The 21,620-nt window shown below is 38.0% G+C and overlaps 2 protein-coding genes across 2 annotated transcripts in view; one reads left to right on the forward strand and one right to left on the reverse strand.

The window, feature by feature from the left end:
* LOC101847682 overlaps nucleotides 1-9,985 on the forward strand; it is a 20,692-nt gene extending 10,707 nt beyond the window's left edge. The window contains exons 7-9 of the mRNA XM_013087409.2: nucleotides 2,865-3,029; nucleotides 6,812-6,882; nucleotides 8,820-9,985. Coding sequence (XP_012942863.2) covers nucleotides 2,865-3,029; nucleotides 6,812-6,882; nucleotides 8,820-8,850 — 267 coding nt within the window. The 3' untranslated portion in view covers nucleotides 8,851-9,985. The remainder of the gene's footprint in view (nucleotides 1-2,864; nucleotides 3,030-6,811; nucleotides 6,883-8,819) is intronic.
* Nucleotides 9,986-15,211: 5,226 nt separating this feature from the next.
* The window catches only part of LOC101847901, a gene marked incomplete in the record, with an annotated part of 46,908 nt that continues 40,499 nt past the window's right edge, over nucleotides 15,212-21,620 (reverse strand). The window contains 1 exon segment of the mRNA XM_005107211.3: nucleotides 15,212-18,548. Within this exon segment, the coding sequence (XP_005107268.2) occupies nucleotides 18,518-18,548 (31 nt within the window).

A 21,620-nucleotide genomic window follows, 5' to 3' on the forward strand; every position in this document is an offset into this window, starting at 1 on the left:
TGTGTGTTCTTTTGAAGTACAATTTGTTATAGTAATCCTTGGTAGGAATAGGACTTCAAACAGGGTAGATCTATACGGTAATCATTTTATGTTGGATATCAATTGAAGGCCACAATGGAAAAACGATGAGGGTCATACTTTTTCACTTTTGAGTAAACACAATTTTTAGATTTAAAACTCTACAGTTTAGTAAACATTGGTGTGAAATGGTTGAAACTGGTTTATATTGGAAGTTTAAACATATTCTGATGATAGTTTAATTAATACAATGGTATTTGCATTAAAAACTGCCTATTTTAGACATATCGATACCAACAGGGGGCGAGTCTATGATTAGCTTCCCCGAAAAGGTAACTTATGTTATGACCGGGGGCGAATTCTATATCCCCCAGCCGTGAGGGGCGATGAGAAGACATGACTACAGAACTGATGCACGCACTGATAGGACACCGATAATCGCGACTTTGAGTCAAATTGGTCACAGAATTTCATTCATCACCACCAGTTAGTTCAGTCGGTATTATGCTGGACTACCGAGTTTATGACCCTGGTTCAAATTCTCAACGGGGTGTTCTGAAATTGGGCTGTTTTGGGGAGTTTTTAAGGCTCTCCGCTCACTTGGCGAGGTCCTATCAGAGATGTAAGTCAAATAAGGAGGTCCTGCTTCTTAAATAACCTTACAGTATTGAAAGGGGCCTTATACCAACACAAAAGCCGACATTTTCAAATCGATTTGAGCACAAAAAACTAACAAAAACCAAAGCAAAGAAATCTCGAGCTCAAGCGAAGAAACGAAAAGCAAAGGCGTGACTTCGGTTTGCAAGGGGAGATGAGTCTCAGATAGGACCTATTGGCATATTATGTATCTTCTTCGCCCTCTCCCACAACTATTCCATAGCATTAGAATCCCCTAAAGCCTTATTTCTTCCCATACCGGGCATATTTGTTGCCACCATTTCCTAATAAAGTCAATATTTTATTTTTCTTTATCGCCCGTTTTCTCAAAACGCGGTTTTTCTATAATATACTTTAAAAAATAGCTCCAACATTTTTCATCCAATTTTCATGAAATGTTCGGAATGAAGCGAAGATGTAATACTAAAATTTTGTCTGTTGAACTTTTGATATATGGAATATAAAAAAGCACTAACACAAACAAACAATCTATTTCCATGAAAATTAAGACCTGTCAATATAAATCCAATACGGCCGCCGTAGCCATGGAAATGAATTTTTTCCTCTCAAATTTGATTTCGGATTTAAAGACTCCTTATTATGTTTGTCATATATGTGAACTTTGATAACCTTGTAGTATCGAAAGGGGCCTTAAAATAACACAAACGCCGACATTTTCAAATTGATTTGACCAGAAAAGAAAACAAAATTGGCCCAAAGAAATCTCCTAACGACACTTGCTCAAGCGAAGGAACGAACAGCAAAGTTGTGGCAATAGTTTGAAAGGGGAGTTAAGTCTCAGATAGAACCCTAAAAGGTTTTCACCTAATTTGATTTTTTTTTAAAAATACGTCTAAATCAGAAAGAAACCAAAGTGTGTGAACGTCATGCTTTAAAATATTATTATATTTTTGTCCTTTGGGGTAATGAAACTTCTAGGTCATTGGTCGTCACGGAGCAAAAATTTAGTTCTTGATACCCACTTATTTTGACGTCATAATTAATATACCGCATAATATACGATCTGTCACATTTCTGCCATGTCTCAAAATCCCTTTTGGTATAAAACTGGATAATTTTGACTCCATATCCTATATTCACAACAATGGGGGGCTCTAGTGGCTAAGTGGGTAATGAGTACAAGTCAAACAAGTGAGGGTGACACTGGAATCAGATGGATGGTAGCTGGGTTAGGCCCTTGAGCAAGATAGGAAAACACTACTAGCTTAAAAAAATACCAGAGCACTGCACAGTGGCAACCAAAAATGGCATGGTTGGGAAACTGTTCGGTACTGGTGTAATATTGTGTCTGTCTGTCTGTCTGTCTGTCTGTCTGTCTGTCTGTCTGTCTGTCTGTCTGTCTGTCTGTCTGTATGTATGTATGTATGTATGTATGTATGTATGTATGTATGTATGTATGTATGTATGTATGTATGTATGTATGTATGTATGTATGTATGTATGTATGTATGTATGTATGTATGTATGTATGTATGTATGTATGTATGTATGTATGTATGTAGGTAGGTAGGTAGATAGGTAGGTAGGTAGGTAGGTAGGTAGGTAGGTAGGTAGGTAGGTAGGTAGGTAGGTAGGTATTTAACTTTAGTAGAGGTCTTACGGCGCTCACAACTGCATAGAGTCGTATGAGCGCCAAGGGGTGGATGTAAACAGAGAAGTCCAAACAGGGAATCAGGCTTTCTCTGCTCACCTCTCTAGTTTCAACAGCACAAAGTCTGCTTCGACTATCAAGGCACCTCGGAAGTAGAGAGTCACAATAGGGTAACAAACATACAAAGAAAAGTAGAGGAAAATGACGATAGTAAGGATTAGGAAAGAAAAAGCAGCAGTTCCCTGTTGTAGTCCAGGCACAGTTATGAGCATGGCATTGTTGGATCAGCCCATTTACAAATTTACTTTGCATTTGAACGAGAAATGTCCCCCCTTTGGGAATGTCCTAAAGACACTTCAGTCAGTGGCACCGCCCCATGCCTGGTGTGTGTGTGTGTGTGTGTGTGTATGTGTGTGTGTGTGTGTGTGTGTGTGTGTGTGTGTGTGTGTGTGTGTGTGTATACATGTATGTACGTTTGCCATAGGGAACCCAATTACCTTTCTGAGATCTATAAAAATAAAATTTATTTTTAAATTTTTCATTAATTGCTGTTTAAACCTATCTCACGCCTTAACAGGCCTCCACCAACAGAGACAAGGTCTGCCAAGTGTGTACCCAAGAGAACTTGGAGGTGGGCCAGAAAAAGTTCCCACTGGCCTCTAACAACCAGCAGTTCGTCAATTGTAGCAGGGTGGACACCTGTGTGGTTTTGGATTGTGGTGACAACACTCGCTACCTTCCGGTAAGTGATGTTAGACCCAAAGAGGCTATATTATAATACTAGAGGTCACTGCAGTGACGTCACATGTGTCAGACATCGGCAAGACCGGCGTGCCCTCTTTTGCATGAACAATCTGAACCCCACCCCACTTCCCATGCACTCTAGTTTATTAAACACCACCCGCCCCCACAATTTCAGTGCGATATTGTAGGTTTCCTCATAAGACCGCCGAGATGTCTCCAAGTGAGTCTCGAAAAGTACTAACCCGTCTGTTGAACTGCGCATGTCTTGAGTACTAAATATAACCTCTTTGTGTTATTCCCTTCATCACCAGTACATTCTGCAGACTTATACGACAATTTAAAGATAAATTAATAATCAATCATCGGAAATTCAGAAGAGTGTCAGTTCGGAAACGGCCACCAAACAGGGAACCATCTGCCTGCCCAAAGCACGAGTCACTTAAAAAGAAATAGTGGCTAAACCTCGCCAGGGAAACCCAAAACTCTGTGGGGCACTGGAGGACCTGTGGCAAACAGCAGCCTTCGCAAAAGAGACTGGGATGTCAATTTAATAAAAGCTGAACGAGAAGAAGATAAGCAATGCATTTCATATTATTTATCCCCTTGGCAAATTTGTTTTACAATGGCGTACATAAATAAACAAATACAGGGTGATAATAAAACCCCTGTACAACTTTATTTCTGAATATCTCGTACAGAAATTGTTCTAGAATGCTGTAATTTGGAACAGATATAATTCGTTCAAAAGGAATTTGTTTGACATAAAATTTACGAAGAACAAACTTATTTTGAAAACGAACGTCGCTTAATTAAAGAAAAAAAGCACCCAAAAACGCAAAGTTCACCAACTCTTTAAAATATTGTAAATAAGTCTTGAAAAGATTGGTTTACTTTTTTTCCTTTATCATCTCTTTAACATTTAATTTTTTCCAGTTCTGCGACACATAAACACTATTTAATTTCTTTTAGAGAGTTTAAAAAAAGAACAACTAACGATAAATAGATTAAAAGGATAGATAGATAGATAGACAGATAGATGGATAGATAGATAGATAGACAGATATAAAGATAGATAGATAGATAGACAGATAGATAGATAGATATATAGAGAGATAAATAGATAAAGAGAAAGAAAGAGAGAGAGAGAGAGAGAGAGAAAGAGAGAGAGAGAGAGAGAGAGGGGGGGGGGAGATAGTAGTTGGTATTCTGTTTCTATGTATTTAGTATATAATGCATGTTTCAAAGGCTGGTGAGGGCACAATGATTCTTTTCTTAATCTCTTCTAGATTTTTCTCCACAATAATTGAAACCATACTATTTTGAAGGGGGCCGGCCACTTCGAAAATCTCTTGTAGGGCCATCTGGGACTGTTTGGACTGGATGCGCAAATTCCCTGAAGACAGACGAATGAAGCTGAATTATAGGATCACATTCACGTCTACTTCTTGAAATATTAATAAACCTAACCATTTCACCACAGCGGCTATTCTTGTAGAGTTGCATACTAATTTGAATAAAAAAATTGATTGAAAAAGCAAAAAAGAAATGGGATCAAAACGATACAGAAAATAATAATGTGAGGCATTGTAGTGAAATCAGGAACTCGTCAAAATAATAAAATTGAAGAAAACGGAATGTTTCCTATAATTTAGCAATTGTTATCCTTTTTTTATTTTGACCCAACGCTTTTTATTTCCACATCAAAGCATATTGCCATGGAAATTTAACCTATATTGAGGGCATAACATAATATGTAAATGTTCAGTTTTTAAGAACTCTCAAGTTATAGAAGCTACCAAATTTTGGCGGCCATTTTCTCGCTTTCTTCCCCTCTGAGACCAGGCTACCCCCAACTCCTTCAACTGCAAATATATCTATTTCTACTCAAGATAGAAGGGTTTTTTTTCTCAAGATAGAAGGGTTTTTTTTCATAGAAAGCAAGACAAATGTGAGACAGCGTGGTGGAATCAGGTTCTTGTCAAAATAATCAAAGTGAAGAAACCTGCTTTTTTCCGCAGGTTTGTGAATTTTAATCAAATTTTTGTTTTGTCTCAACACCTTTCATGCCCTTTAAAAAACTCATTTCTGGGCGGATATTTCTGAAAAGCGTTGATTAAAGGCACTAAAATGTAAATTTTCAGTTACCACGGACTCTTTTAAGCTAAGGAAATAACTAATCTTTGGCGGCCATTTTCTCACAAATTTTACCTCTGAAAACAGGTGACCCCCACCTCGTTCTTTCGTAAATATCTCGACTTGTATTCAAGTTAAATGTATATTTTTTTCCATCCAAATAAAGACAAGTGAATAAGCTTTAAGTTGATACAAATAACTCCACATGCCCAAAAATTGACGCGGGCCTGATTCCACAACACTGCCTCACAAATAACAATCTTGAAGATGATACCAATAACTCCACATGCCCAAAAATTAACGCGAGCCTGATTCCACCACACTGCCTCACAAATAAACAATCTTGAGGATGATACCAATAACTCCACATGCCCAAAAATTGACGCGAGCCTGATTCCACCACACTGCCTCACATATAACAATCTTGAAGATGATACCAATAACTCCACATGCCCAAAAATTAACGAGTTCCTGATTCCACCACACTGCCTCACAAATAACAATCTTGAGGATGATACCAATAACTCCACATGCCCAAAAATTGACGCGAGCCTGATTCCACCACACTGCCTCACAAATAACAATCTTGAAGATGATACCAATAACTTTACATGCCCAAAAATTAACGAGTTCCTGATTCCACCACGCCGTGGAAAGAAAGCCAGAGAAGATGAGGGCACCACATCACACACAGTGGACCCACTGAGAGCGGCTGGTGTCTCTAGAGGGTCAGGGACTGACAAACAACCTGTATGGAAAGAAAGTGGCTATTCTCACCCGCCGGAAGTTCTCGCAAGATCAACTCCTCCCCTCTTCTCTCTCTCTCTCTCTGTCTCTTTCTGAATACTGTCTATCGGTGTGGACGATCAAATTGACCAAAACAAAGTTAAAAAATGATGTTAAAACACACAAGTAAATTAATTTGGTTGTCTACAAAGATGCTACGGCTATTTAACTTTTCGAATCGAGCCGAACTACGCGGGTCACCCTTTTGTTTTGCCCGCAAAATCTCGCGCTACTCCTCTCTCTCTTTCTCCACTGTACGCTTTTAATAGGCTACAGTTGTAATGAAACGTTTGTTCACGGCACAGAATTCTACAATTTTTCTGTTATCACAGTGTAGAATTCTGTGGTTTAGGGTGAACGCAAAATTTGGTGTACGCGCACCGGGTGAGAATAGCCACAAGACTCGCCTGCACTATTCTCACTCCGGGTGACTCCTACTGTAGAACTGCAAAGTTCTATCTGCTCAGACTCAATTCCTAATTTTGAGAAATTTGAGGTAAAAAATATTAGTTTAACAACAACATCAAGCTTTAAAAAAATGCAATTCTTTAAGTATCTTGATAACGACTCTTATAAATCAGATGGAACATTTAGTTTTGAATCTCATGGTCTTAGTAACTCAAAACGGCCAAACATGTCGGAACTCTATAAATCTACGGTAGCGTGATGACTGGCACGTTCAGCAAGCCAACCCTTTCATGAATCCTGGAGAGGAGGGAGGAACAGCTATGACATTGTACTGATGCAATCGTACCTATTCTCTAAGCAAGTGACCGAGTAAGACGTTTTGATAAGATAACGACGGAAGAAGGAGATAACAAATCTTGAAGCGTCGTTTCCATCTCAATTTTTTTGTTTCAGAATGAGCAGAGATGCTCGGATCCTCCTCATAACACAGGGAACTTTATCCGTGGTTCATTTGCAGCGATGTGGTAAGCTTTCTAGATTGACTGTGTTGATTATTAGGGTTAGAGTGAGATATTATGTTTTTGTATTTTTTTGGGTTTAGATGTAGATGTGTTTTTACGCCCCATCGACACAATTTATTAGATCATTTAGGAGGATAGCTTCCGACCCTGTCTGTCAGGGTCAACCCGGCCTGAGAGGAATACAACATCCCATCAGAAAGACCAAGATACTCGTTGTAAATATTATCCTCACTCGTGAATCGAACTCGGGTCTCCTGCATGCGACAGAGACGGGTCTAACTGCTGCCCCACAGGCGCCGGTCAGGTTTCATTTAAGTAACGAGAAGCAGTACACTGACACGACAACTGGCCTTAAGTGGCGTCGGTGGCCTAGTGGTAAGGCTACTGGACTCGCAATCGTGAAGTTGTGGGCTCGGGGGTTTGAGCCGGGGGCCCGACGTTGTGTCCTTGGGTAAGGCTCAGTACACGAATTTTCCTCACTTCACCCAGGTAGGAATGTGTACCCGGCCATAGACAGAGAAAGATCTTGTCAGTATGTTAGTGTTTTAGCGCCTATAAATGGCTGCTTGCACTGTATGCTTCCCAGGAAGTTGAGGTTGTTTCAGAATGCTCTCAGGTCTGCTGGGGTAGTAGTATAAATTGTTGTGAGGAGCATAGAGCTTGCTGTAGAGCGGGGATGTGCGCTATACAAATGCTATCTATTATTACTATTAAGTGCCTGGGATCATTATACGAATTTTAAGTAATAAATAATGTTGCGGCACCTTTGGGGCAATTAATTCAATATAGGAAGCAGGCTGTCTTGAACCTGCCAGTCAGGATTGAGAGGGATACAACATCCTAGCAGACAGGAGACACTTAATAATAATTTAAGAATTATCCACATACAAGACTCAAAAGCGTGCCTTCTGTGTACGACAATGAAGACCCAAACTGCTACACCACAGGCGTCTGTAAGCGCCAAGGAAGAGCAATACCGCCATAAAGAGACGACAAAGTGAGAGTAGATTTCTTGCCCTGTTGCAAACGCCCACCACTGGAATGCATTATATTATCCAGGAATCCATGTTTTGATTACTTCTAGTAGCCCTTCCAGTAGGACTGAAACTTTATCGTTATAGTTTTTTAAAGCCCGAATCGAAGATATGAAGTCTTGTGATGTAGTTAGCAAAATCTGTAACTTCTTTTTTTGTACGGCCATGCTTAAGTGACCTGCATCTTCCCCTACCTCCAGTTCACATTGAAGCCTCCCCCCTCCCTCATCAACCATCCTAATTCTGTTCTAACACACAGGCACACACATACACACACACATACACCCATACACACTCACATACGCTCTCTCGCTTTCTTTCTCTTTCTCCCTCTCCCCATGTCTCTCACTCTCCTTCACAAACACACCCAGACCCCCCACCCGCCCCCCACACACACACATGTTCATCGCACACACATACACAGACAAACACATTATTTCCTTCCTTTTGTGCTTTCTTCCTACCTAACAAAATACCCAACCACCTACCTACCTATCGGTCTACAAGCTTACATGCAAACAAATATAAATACGCACATCCATCCATCCATCCATCCATCCTTCCATCCATCCATGCATCCACCCATCCAGCTGTCCATCCATCAATCCACCCATCCACCCATCCATTCATCCATCCATCCATCCATCCATACATACATCCATCCATCCATCCATCCATCCATCCATCCATCTATCCAAACACTGGCACGCTGTTGTCTTAGTTGGCATCATCTTGATATTTTCTTTGTAAGGAAGGAATGAGGTTGGGGTAGTAAGAATATGGCTGGGGATAGGGGTGGGAGTTACCATTTTACTTATTTGTGACATTCTTTGTTTTAATTTTCAGTAAACAAGATACTTTATGACAACCTGCTAATGCCACGTTTTATCCATTTTTTCCCAACAGGATTATCTACCTTGTCCACAATATTATCTAAACCGCAGGTAAACCTTATTGGATTTTCCCTTTTTGGTTTTATTTGGAGGGAATCAAAAGACAAAAAAAGAAAGAAAAAAAAGGATGGAGGGGTAGCTTTTCTAAAAAAAAAAAGAGGGATGGGGTGCGGTGAAAGGCGTTTACAAGACGCTAGGCCTAACGTAGAATTACAACGTTCTAATTGTTCTTACCTTGTTTTGAAAAATTCGACGACAAGCATTTGGAGTTTCACAATACGTCAAGATTTTCCGAATGCAGTTCTTGGAATATCTCGATTACGACGCCTTATAATTGATTGATTTTGGCTTTTTGCCTTAGAGTCTCAGCAACTCAAAACGGCCAAAAATGCTTTTGTTTACGTTATGCTATCTGCTCTTAAAAGCTAAATTTCAATGATTTACTTTTAGATCATTTTCTTCATTATGGTGTCCCAGAAATGTATATTGTTTTCGTTTTTAATCAAGCTCTAATTATTTCGTATACAATGAACACTATTTCGGAAATAATTTGTTCATTTTCCTTTTCTCTAAAGTCCAAAGTTCCAACTTAGAAAAAAAGGAAGCTTCGTTATTATTCATGTTTTAAACAATTTCGCAATGCTTTATAATAATAATATCAAGTTTCAAAGAGCTATGTTATCCTGAATGCTTTTTATTTCATTTTATCTACGTATTTCTTTTCACACAACCAACACTAATTATTGTTTTAAAAAGTTATTCATGTACAACTGTCTGCTTTTACCAGGAGTATATTTATTTTCAACAAGTATCTTTTTAAAATTCCTTACCATTGTACCACAGATTTCTAATTGTCATACTATATACCATACTTTTGTGATTATATTTAGTGCATAATTTGCAAACAGTCTTTGTCGTGTTACCTGTTTTACATATCGTTTACATTTCTGTCTGTTGACTTAATCTGTTGATATAGAACACAGTAGTCAAATTCAAGGCCCAAAGGCCACATACAACCCCTCGAACAATTAATTTTATGTGGCCCCTTAGAGACTGGTTGCCAAGAAAAAGTGCCAAACATCAGCTCTTACAAATTGGCGTTAGAACGAATATTGGTTTGCTTTAGTATTGTGTTATTGTTGTAACTTTTGTCTCTTTTGTTTTATAATAAAATTATTGTTAAATAGATGGTTAGTTTGTCATTGCTCATTCAATCTTTACCCTCGTTGGCCTGAAAACTTAAGTGTGCATGACCCCCCCCCCGCCCCCAATCTAGGTGATTGAGTTTGGAACCCCAGAACTAGTCCTAGATTTTTCGAAAGATCAGATTTTGAGTTTTAAGATAACAGTTTTGTTACATTCCACAATGCATTTTACATGTAAGCACTTCTCGGTTTCCTGAAGAAGAAATGAAACGTGTTTATAAAAGAATGGTGCTCGACGATTGAAATATCTAAAACGTTGTTCTCTCATAAAGCTTTGTTATCTTATTTTGTTTTAGTTTTTTTCTTCACAAGTGTGTTTTTTTCTGAATCTTTTAAAACAAATCACGTATATTTTCCTCTCCTGAAATAAAAGAAAAACTGTTTCAGATGCTGTGTCTATCTACCTTGTTAGAAATACATGCAATTTTTAGATAATTTGAATATTTAGTTAGTTTCTATTGTGTTGTCAATGAAAATATATACTATTCGGCATCAGCTCAATTATGTTCTGTTTATTGTTGATTTTTCTTACTTAATGTCCTCAATATATAAATAATTTTAAATAATACTCGCAACAGTACTTACAACCTTTTGCTGACTACTATTCGAAATAAACAAACGTATGTTATGTTCATGCATATTTCCTCTTTTGTTTTATTCATTTTGTTTTTTATATCTTTTTCAAAACTATTGTTCTCTTTAAGCCTTTTTTTTGCTTATTATATTCAGATTTATTATTTCATAAGCGTGTGTTTTTTTAATTCTCATTCGTTTAAAACAAATCGTGTATTTTTTTCTCTTCTGGAACCAAAGGAAAACTGTTTAAGATGCTGTTGGGTTTATTTTTTTATCTTATTAAAAGAGATATGCAATTTTAGATAGTCTGAATACGTATCAAGTTTCCATTGAGTTGGCAATGAAAGTATATATATACTATTCAGTATCGGCTCAATCAAGTTCTGTTTATTATTGTATTTTCGTACTTAATGTCCTCGATATGTGAATAATAACTAAAGTGGTATATTTAAATAATACTCGGATTTTACAGTCTTTTGCACACTACTATTCGATATTAACAAACGCATATTGTGTCCATGCGTATTTCCTCTTTTGGTTTATTCATTTTGTTTTTATCTTTTTATTCTATAAGTATCTGGTGGTTTCTTTTCATCTTTTTAACATGGAAAGCATATTTGTGTTTTAAAACTATATTTTTTTACAGTCTGAAATCCCGCGTGTATTCTAATAATAAAGTAGTCTAGCCGCCAGCTTCCTCTCCCCTCTTCTGAAACAAAAGTAAAACTGCCCGTACTTTGAAATTTACGATGTTGCTGGTAATGTTGACTGTCCTATTAAAGCTTCCATTACTCAAATCCTTTTTTTCTGTCTAATTTTGCAAACTTCTAACCCATCTTGATACTTTCAATAACGTTTCTTTTTAGAAAGATTTTGCGAAAAATTTCAGATTAAATGATTAGTTTTGTGAGGTCTTTAAACATGTACAGTGGGGACTCTCGTGACCTAGAGGTCAAAGTGTTCACCTCTCATTCAATAGGTCGTTGGTTCGAGTCGGATATCGATGGAAAATTTTCTTCTCTAAAATTTTCTTCTTTCACATCCTTTCCTGCCCTCGAACTATGTTAGGGGGTCTCTCGTGGTCTAGAGGTCAATGAGTTCGCCTCTCATTCAAGAGGTCCCGTGTTTGAATCCGGATAGCGACGGAAATTTTCCTTCTCTAAATTTGTCTCCTTTCACCCCCTTTGAGGCTCTCTAGAAATGTTCTATCGTCTGCTTTTGTCTCCATTTTCTGACCCCACCCCCTCACCTTGTTTGTCCCTTCCTCTGGGCTTTCTACTGCTACTCCTTGGCACCTTCTTACTGCTGTCTTTCATCCCCACCCCTGAAGTTATGGTAGGAAAGATTTACACATAGGCTTCTCGGACAAGGGGTGTGGGGCGCACGTTAAAGATCTCTTGGTAGTCCAAAATCGATAAGAGTAGGCTTCGGCCGCTACCCCGGCTAAATTCCAAATTTCCTAATAAACAGAAAAATGTAATGTGTCCCGTGCGCTCATATGACATTATGCAGTTCCGAGCGCCGTAAACACATGCAAAAAAGAAAAAAAAAGAAAAGCAAAACCTGTACAGTTTCGCAATTTCGAGGTGAAGTCGGCAGTGCAGGTTCCTGTGGCGTTAGTGTTTTCACTTTTGGCCTTGCTGCAAGGATCTCACTGTATTACCTCCTTGTCATGAAGGACTAATTCTTTCGTTTAGTTCCTTCGCTAGGGGTATAATGTCTGAACACATGAAATGAAACCTGCACTAACGGTCACCTGCCCAAAACAGTCAGCTGTACAACCGTCTACTTTCAGTTTTCCTCTTTCCATTTTGTTTTATATAATGACACTGTCCGAGACGTCTACCTGTCTACATGAGATAAAACTACCTGCTCCTCAACAATGAGACTAAACTACTTACTCCTCAACAATGAAACAAAACTACCTGCTCCTCAAAAATGAGACAACACTACCTGCTCCTCAACAATGAGACAAAACTACTTGCTCCTCAACAATGAGACAAAACTACTTGCTCCTCAACAATGAGACAAAACCACTTGCTCCTCAACAATGAGACAAAACTACTTGCTCCTCAATAATGAGACAAAACTACTTGCTCCTCAACAATGAGACAAACGACATGCTCCTCAACAAACGGTAGCGAAAGAGAGAGAGAGAGAGAGAGAGAGAGAGAGAGAGAGAGAGAGAGGGGGGGGGAGAGAGAGAAAGAGAGAGAGAGACGAGCGATATATATATATATATATATATATATATATATATATATATATATATATATATATATATATATATATATATATATAATGTACCTATTCTTGTACGTAACACGCACAAACAGAAATTACAATATGTATATCGAGAAAGACAGACAGAACATCATCATCATCAAGTGCCACATCTGCGACAGACGTCGGCGTTCACGATTCTCCATTCATTTCTTTGCTCAGATACCCTAAAAAGCTACACTACCTTGATTTTTCCACGACACCCGTCTGTTTAGGTTCTCCAAGTTGGTTGCTCAGGCTCAGTCTCTGCTTCGTTTTCCTTCAATTTGACCAGTGAGTGCTTGAAGTTCAAGGCCTTTATAATAATAATATGTCTATCCGAGTGTCTCAGATACTGTATTTGTCTTTTCCTGGTCGGTATATACAGACATACATACTCGATAAAACTCTTCCTTACCGCTCTGTGTAAAATATCCAATATCCGAACCACTACATCACAGACTTCAGTCTTGTCATGTCTTGGTGTCATGTTGACGGACACTTCCAATCCTCATTCCAGGTGCCCATTAGCACGATCGGGTCGGGTTGGGTCGGTTTGCTACCCTGATTAATGGTGCAAAGCGGGTATCGTGGCACAAACCGATCGCAAGACTCGTCTCATTGTTGAGGAGCAGGTAGTTTTGTCTCATTGTTGAGGAGCAGGTAGTTTTGGGTCAGGCGATCGATCCAACCCGACCCGCAATGGGCACCCGGTATAAGAGGGCATCCCATGAGCGTTTTACAGGTTTATAGCCTGAGGCGTTTGTAGATTTGAAAGTTCTATAACCACAATAAGTGGTTGGATGTGCTCATGGTTCAGTGGGTATCAAGCTGGATGAAGGTGCCAATGGCACTTTGTTTAGTACCCGGATGGATTTCTTTTTTAATTGTGCTGTTTGTATTTTTTCTAAGATTTTCTGGACAATAGGCTTCTCTTATCCGAAAAGGACGCTACATTTCGTGCCCCCACCTTCTTACTAACAAGAGAGTTGCGCAACTCAGATAATTTAGGAGGTGGGTTGCTTTGATCCTGCCTTTCAGGGCCAACACAGGCTGAGAGCGATACAACGTTTCAGCACAAGGACGGATATTTTGCTCGATTCTCCCCCCCCCCACTCACTAGAATCGAACTTACGTATTCAGTATGCAAGGATAAGACTACTAAGTGCAAAGATCATAACATTTACACCACAGACGCCGTTTGAGAAAATGTTTTCAAAGCCATATAAGCCATGTCATATTATATAATTTAATGCCTGTTTGATTAAGAAAATCCGATTCATGCTTGAGTGGGATCTGCTGTTGACGTAAAGGACGACACGTAACTTTTTGTGATACCAGCGCCCAAAGTAGACATTTTAGTCAACATCTACTGGACGGTAGTTGATCTGTTTTGAAAGTGGACCAATTTTCCTCCATGTACCACATTAGCGCAATTGGATCCGATCCTCAAGACCGAGAGAAATAGACGATATTCGCAGCAAATCAGCCTGTTGGACGACTGTTCCTTGTTTCTTGACATTGCTTGGTCAGAATAAAGTTTTGTTTGCTCACAATTGCAACCATGGTCATCAATGTCAAATTTGATGACACAGAGTTCTATTTATTGATCTAGTGAGCTCTTGGCAACGCCGTTTTCCGAACTCACACGATCTGAAAGGATCATGCAGATTGGATCGTAAAATATGTTTTTTTCTTTTTGTTAAACGGGCACATCAGTGGCTTTTAAGATGTAATGATGCAAAACCAAATCGAGTTCAAACCTGCGTTGACGCTGCTTCCTGATTTAAAACGCAGTCAGTCGTATTACTTTTCGTTTTAATAGCTCTAGCTAAGCTAGGAACTTCTGGAGAATGCTGCCCAAAAGTCGAAACTGGCGTATAAGACAGCACAATAAATGAGATCAATAGATACCAAAAAAAATTGAGAAACAAAACTGTTCATAATCTTTTCTAAATAATACAGTACATTATTAACAATGTATACGTAAAACAGTGTTTTTCTGTATCGCAGACATACGTGTAAAAGTATTAAAACAAAAGAGGAAATACTCACAGGTATAATAAACATATTTATTGAGTTCCTGTAATAGTCAGCGAAAGGTTATAAAGTATTGTGGAATGGAGATATTCCACGTGGCGTCACTAGCCCAGTGGCTACAGGACCCGTAATCCTGAGATCGCACGTTCGGAGTTCGAGCCTCAGCTCGATCTGACGCTGTGTGTCCTTTGGAAAAGCACTTTACACGAATTTCCCACTTGGCTCGGACATAGAGTAAGAAAAAGCAGCAATAAACAGAAGTTAATTTTTGAGCTTATACCGAACGTTACGTATTTTCATGTTCAACACAATGAAAGCTGAGTGAGTATTCGGATTATTTTTAATGCATGTATTTTAAATAAAGAAGAAAATACAAGTGGCAATATTATAAATTACGAAATAGTTTTGCTTTTGTTCCACAAAAGGAGAGAGGACGTTGGCAGTTAAACTAGTTTTTGGGGATACACACGAGTTATAAGACTGTAAAAAAAGGAGGAAAATAAAACGTGCGCTTAATTTCGAAGAATGGGAAAAAAGGAGACACTTACAAAAGAAAACTATACAAAAACAAAATTACTAACCAAACAGAAGAAGAAACAAGCATGGATACATACATTTAGCAGTACAGACAACATTACGAGCAACATTGTAGATTTCAAAGTACGAGCAGTTTTGCCTATGTTTCAGAAGAGGTGAGAGGAAGCTGGTGGCTAGACTACTGTATTAGAATACTTTTTAAAAAATTAAAAAGAAAATGTGCTTTCCATTTAAAAAGATTAAAAGTAACCACCAGATACGTATAGAATAAAAAGATAAAACAAGATGGATAAAACAAAAGAGGAAATACGCATGGACATAATATACGTTTGTTAATATGGAATAATAGTCAGCAAAGGAATCGTACGATCCGAGTGTTATTTGAAATATACCAGATTAATCATTATTCACATATCGAGGACATTTATAGTACGAAAAAGCAACAATGAACAGAATTTGATTGAGCTGATACCGAATAGTATGTATTTCCTTTGTGAACACCAGGGAAACTAAATAAATATTCGGATTTTCAACAAATTACATCTATTTTTTAATAAGGTAGAACAATAGAACAAGCAGCATCTTAAACAGTTTTTCTTTTGTTTCAGTAGAGTGGAAAAAAACGATTTGTTTTAAAAGAATTAGGAAAAAAAACATACACTAATGAAATAAGAAATAAAAATATAATTATAAAAAAAGGCTTATAAGAGAACAGTTTTTAAAAACTGTTTCAGCCGTTGAGCATCTTTTATAAACCCATATCAAAATTTCTTCTTCAGGAAGTTGAGAAGAGGTAACAAGTAAACTGCAATATGGAGTCCAACAAAGTGTACCGCGGTAATTCTAAAACTCAAAACCGGATCTTTAGAAAAATCTAGGTCTAGATTAGGGGTACCAAACTCAGTCACTCAGGGGGTGGGGGTTGGGGGGTGTTATACTTAAAGTGCACGTAAGGTTTCCGGCCGATGTGGATAAACATTGATTGCGGAATCGAAATATAACACTATTTTAAAGAATGATTTATCATGAAATGAAACTGTAGTATACTAACACAACATTAAAGCAAACCATGAATATTCGTTCTTTATGCTAATTTGGCAGAACTGGATGTTTGGCACCTTTTCTTGGCAACAATTTTGTTTTGTTTGGAGTCAGGTTCTGCATTCTCAACATGGACTTCCTAAAATGTTTTAAGGGGCCAGATATAATACATTGTTTGACCCGCTGTATGCGGCCTCTGGGCCTTTAATTTGACAAATGTAGTGTAGATCAACGGATCAAGTCAAAAGACAGAAATATTAACGAAATATAAAGCGGGTAACACGACGAAAACTGTTTGCAAATTATGCACAGAAATATAATCACATAAGTATGGTAAATAGTATGACGTTTAGATATCTGTGGTGCAATGGTAGAACTTTTAGCAGTTAAATGCAGAGGTCTTTAAGTTCGGTTTTCGAGAGAGTGTGTGTTTATGGAGTGTGGGAGGGGGGAGATGGGGCGTTATTGTATCACGTTCTGTCTGCTCTGAGAGGCTGTAGCACATTCAGACTTATCTGAACCCAGCAACAGGACTGGTCAGTCGTTCACATCAGCTACAGCAACATCAGGTTACAGAACGGAATGGAATGCTATTGTGTAATGCAGCACACCTCCTCCCTAAAACAGAACTAAAAACTGGGCAGTGTTTAAAATGAAGAAAAGGTGAAAGCTAGAAAAACAGAGAGAGAAAGAGAGTGAGTGAGAGAGAGAGAGAGAGAGAGAGAGAGAGAGAGAGAGAGAGAGAGAGAGAGGAATAATTCAAAAATTGAAGTGTATCTTTGATACAATCAATACGATATGGTAATTGAAAGCTGTCCCTGTAATGCAGGATAGGCTTTGGATTCTTTTTTTGGGGAGGCAGGTTGTGCAAAGGTACATTTATAATAAAAACTGATTATAAAAATGCAAAGTTATCATAGACATTTACACAGAACTGGAACATGGCGTTCATATCAAACTTTAGAAATTTAACGTTTTCATATCATCACGGCGTCCTCAAGGTAAATGTTCTTTCGAAATTATTCATATCAAATTCCTTATTTTTATTAAATACAACAGATTGCAGCAATGCAGTTGCAGGCTGCGTACAATAACTAAAACATGGATTTCCTGTATATTGTATAATCTTACATCAGTAGGTCTGTAGTCTTTTGTAAGTGGAATAAAAATATACTGGTTGTAAGTAAATTATTACACTTGGTAAAAGCAGTCAGTTGTACATGAGTAACATTTTTCAACAAGAACAAGCATTGGTGGCAGGAAGAAAAATAAACAGATAAATTGAAATAAAATGCATTCAGGACAACATTGCATTTTTAAACGTGGTTAAGTTATTAGAAAGCATTTCACAATTGTTAAAAAACAAGAATAACAACGCAGCTTTTAAAATAAAATTTCGGACATGGTTTGGACTTAGAAAAAAAAGGGAACTTTGGACAATTAGAGAAAAGGAAAGCCAGCAAATAATTTCCGTAATACTGTTCATTGTGCACATAACATTTAAATATGGCTTGATTTAACAAAGAAAAAACAAACAAACAAAAAAACCTCTAGGACACCAACATGTAGAAAGTGATCTAAATGTAAATCGTTGAACGTTAACTTTTAATAGCAGATATCTCCATGTAAAGAAAAGCTATTGTCTCTTCGCTACTTAAGAATTACGAAGTTCTATCGGACTTTTTTGGCCGTTTTGAGTTACTAAGACTCTAAGGTCGAAAATAAAAGTTCTATAATCTGCCCTACCAAAATCGTATGATTATTAGGAGTCGTTATCAAGATATTCAAAGAATTTTAGTCGAAAAATCTTGGTAGTGAAACTTTAAAAATATGCTTTACGTCATAATTTTCAAAACAACGCAAAGAGCAGTGAGACAGTTGCCATTCTAAGGTAGAGTTTTGTAAACGCCCTCCAACCCACCCTATCCTTCTTTTTAAATATTTTTTTAAAAGAAAAGCTACCCCTCCTCCTTTTTTTATTTTGTTGGGGGGGGGGGGGGGGTCCCAAAACAAAACAAAAAGGGAGAATCCAATAACGTTTACTAGCTGTCTAGATAATATTCTGGACAAAGTAGATAATCCTGTGGGGGAAAATGGATAAAACGTGGCATTAGCAGGTTGTCATAAAGTATCTTGTTTACTGAAAATTAAAACAAAGAATGTCACAAATAAGTAAAGTGGTAACTCACACGCCTACCCCCAACCCCATCCTTACTAGAACGATCCCATCTCATCCTGACAAATAGAGAAAATATCAAGATAATGCTAACAGCGGACCTGTGTTTGGATGGATGGATGTATGGATGGATGGATGGATGGATGGATCTTCGTATTTTTATGTGTATGTATGTTTGCTGGTAGGTAAATAGGTAGATATGTAGGTGATTAGGTAGGTAGGAGGTTAGGTCGTTAGGAAAGTTGTTCGGTGGGAAGAAAGGAAGCACAAAAGGAAGGAAAGAGTGTGATTGTTTGTGTATGGGTGTGCTTGTATGCATGTGTGTGTATTTGTATGTGTATGTGCGTGTGCATGTGAATGTGAAAGCGAGAGAGAGAGAGAGAGAGAGAGAGAGAGAGAGAGAGAGAGAGAGAGAGAGAGAGAGAACTCGATGTACTGGAAGTTAAGGTCACATAAGCATGACATTACCCCCAAAAATGGTACAGATTGTGCTAACAATATTACACTAAAGACTTCATGTACTCGATTCTGACTTTATAAAACTATCACTAAAAAGTCTCTTTCTGGCGTTTGGGAGAGCGGGCCAGTGCGACTGTAATCAAAACATGTATTCCTGAATGTATTACACTGTTAGTAGGTAGACTTTTGTAAAAGAACAGAAAATTTACTTTCACTTTATTTAGTTGGGTCAAAAACAATAGTTCCGTGACCGTGGGCTCCGGGAGTTCGTTTTTAACATGTTTTACCATCTTCAAGGTCTAAGTAAGAAAATTAGCCCCCATGCCTCTTTTTAAAATATGGGCGTTACCCATGAGGCCTTGAAATCCAAGATGGCCGCCAAACGGCAAAAATTGATATTACTCATTGTCTTTTTCCAACACATATGAAGTGTGATACATTACTTATGAGGTTTTTTAGGTCAAGAAGTTCAATTTTGGTGTCATTTTTAGCCTTTCGTAAAATATAAGTGCAAAAAATCCAATATATGGCTGCCATCGTCCGAAAGGAAAATGAGAAAAACATTGATATCACAAATAGTAACTTAAGGTTCACAAATTAAGGGTATTTAATGATCTAGGAGAATTCTTTTTTTGTATCATTTCATATTTTTAGTATTTAACAAGCTGAGTAAATCCAGTTTGGCCGCTCATCGAATATATCAACACATACAGCACCCGCAGTATGGGAGCCTTGTCTATACTTTTTGTTTAGGTAAAAACCTGTGACCATTTTTCCATGACACTATAGCTCAGGATTCACTGTGTAGATCTGATGTAGCAGCATTTTAGAACCGATGCAACCCGCAAAAAAATCGCCGTTAGGGGATAATGTGCAGTTTAGACATTCAGAAGATAATCTTACATAGTTAGAACGAACATTAATCTAAAGGTCAATAACCTGTTTAGTCTTTACTCTCGTCTTTATCTTGATCAGTTTGGTTTGCAAGCTTGCTACGTTCATTATTGCTAGTATGAATGGAGGCTGTGGTATTAAAGCTATCCAAAAGAGACAGTTGTTGGGGTATCACAGGAAGACTAGGGCGAACTTGCCTGCATTGCCTGTTCTACAGTTGCAATCCATGCATGGATAGGGATGGCCTAACATGACTGAGCATAGCGGGTATCCCTTCAGCAATGACGCCAGAATAGTCCACAGATCTGTAAGCCGCTTGAAGTATTTGTGGTGAACATAATATGTGACAAACGTGATCGAATGCAGATGTCATATTGACTACATTGGCTACTCTTCAGCGTCTGTCAGATGGCATACGTTAACATTTTAATCCAGTGAGTCTGACATCTCCAGTTGACACCTGAAACTTTTCCACGCCTGTGTCAGGCTGTTCGTACACTTGCTTGGCTAGTTCCTCTTTTCCAACATTCTCCCAAGCTGCATTGTAGCCACCAATACGAGTTCTTGGGGTGCATTGGAAACATTTAGGTTGTCCTTTACATTGAAAGATTTCTGCTTCCTAAGATGATGAATCTGTCAAGGACAAGAGCTTCTCTCAACAAATGAATACACCCAACACCATCTCCCATTATGTTTCCCTAGGAAACCTTGGTATACAGTTCAGGCTGTAACCACGAAAGTCAGCTAACCCAGTTCCTTTAAAGAGTTTGAAAGAAGCATATTCGTATGCCATTTAAAAAAATGAAAAGCCCCCCCCCCCAAAAAAAAAATAAAAATAAAATAAAATAAAATAAAATAAATAAAATAAAATAAAAATAAAATAAAATAAATAAATAAATAAATAAATAGATAAATTTAAAAATAAATAAATATTGGAACGATATCCTTAAATAGAGTATGGTTTTCCTCTTTGATTTCGACAAGGTATTTGTCTGTTAAGCTTGAAGCTAACCATAAAGGCAAAAAGTATGGATTTTCTTGCACTGACCGCGAAATATTTTTATGACATCATGCAGAACAGACTTACTTGATGGCTCAAGGTATGTTGCATGAATATATAATTAACTTTTCTTGAGAGGAGGCTGAGAGCCTACTTGAACCCCATCGTGTGAAGGAACTTGTTGTTCGTCTGAGTGAGATCTGTTGTCATCATTGTCTGCACGCGATAAGACCTGTACTGCAGTCCGGAGTCCGTGGCATTGAGGAACTTCCGGATAAACTACTGGTTCACTGTTACTTCCATTTGGACATTAAGATCGTTTAATCTTCAACTTTTCAGTGAATAGGTTTTTCAATATTACTAGTATCTTGGTTATCATAATTTGTTTCACTGGCTTCTTAAAACTGTAGGTAAATTTTGTATAATGAGCCCAAGTCACATCACCTCATGATGCATCGGCTTTGAATAGAGCTAATCCTTATCAAAGATGACATTAGCAATTTGGCAATTTCTTGTTGAAAAGTAAAAAAAGTTTTCATATCCTGCAAATCCACACAGTCCAGGTGCTGGTATATGTATCGGCATCACTTTTGAGAAGAGTATCGGCCAAATTTCTGCTCCTTT

Source organism: Aplysia californica, unplaced genomic scaffold (genome assembly GCF_000002075.1).
Source record: "Aplysia californica isolate F4 #8 unplaced genomic scaffold, AplCal3.0 scaffold00585, whole genome shotgun sequence".
Lineage (NCBI taxonomy): Eukaryota > Metazoa > Mollusca > Gastropoda > Aplysiida > Aplysiidae > Aplysia > Aplysia californica.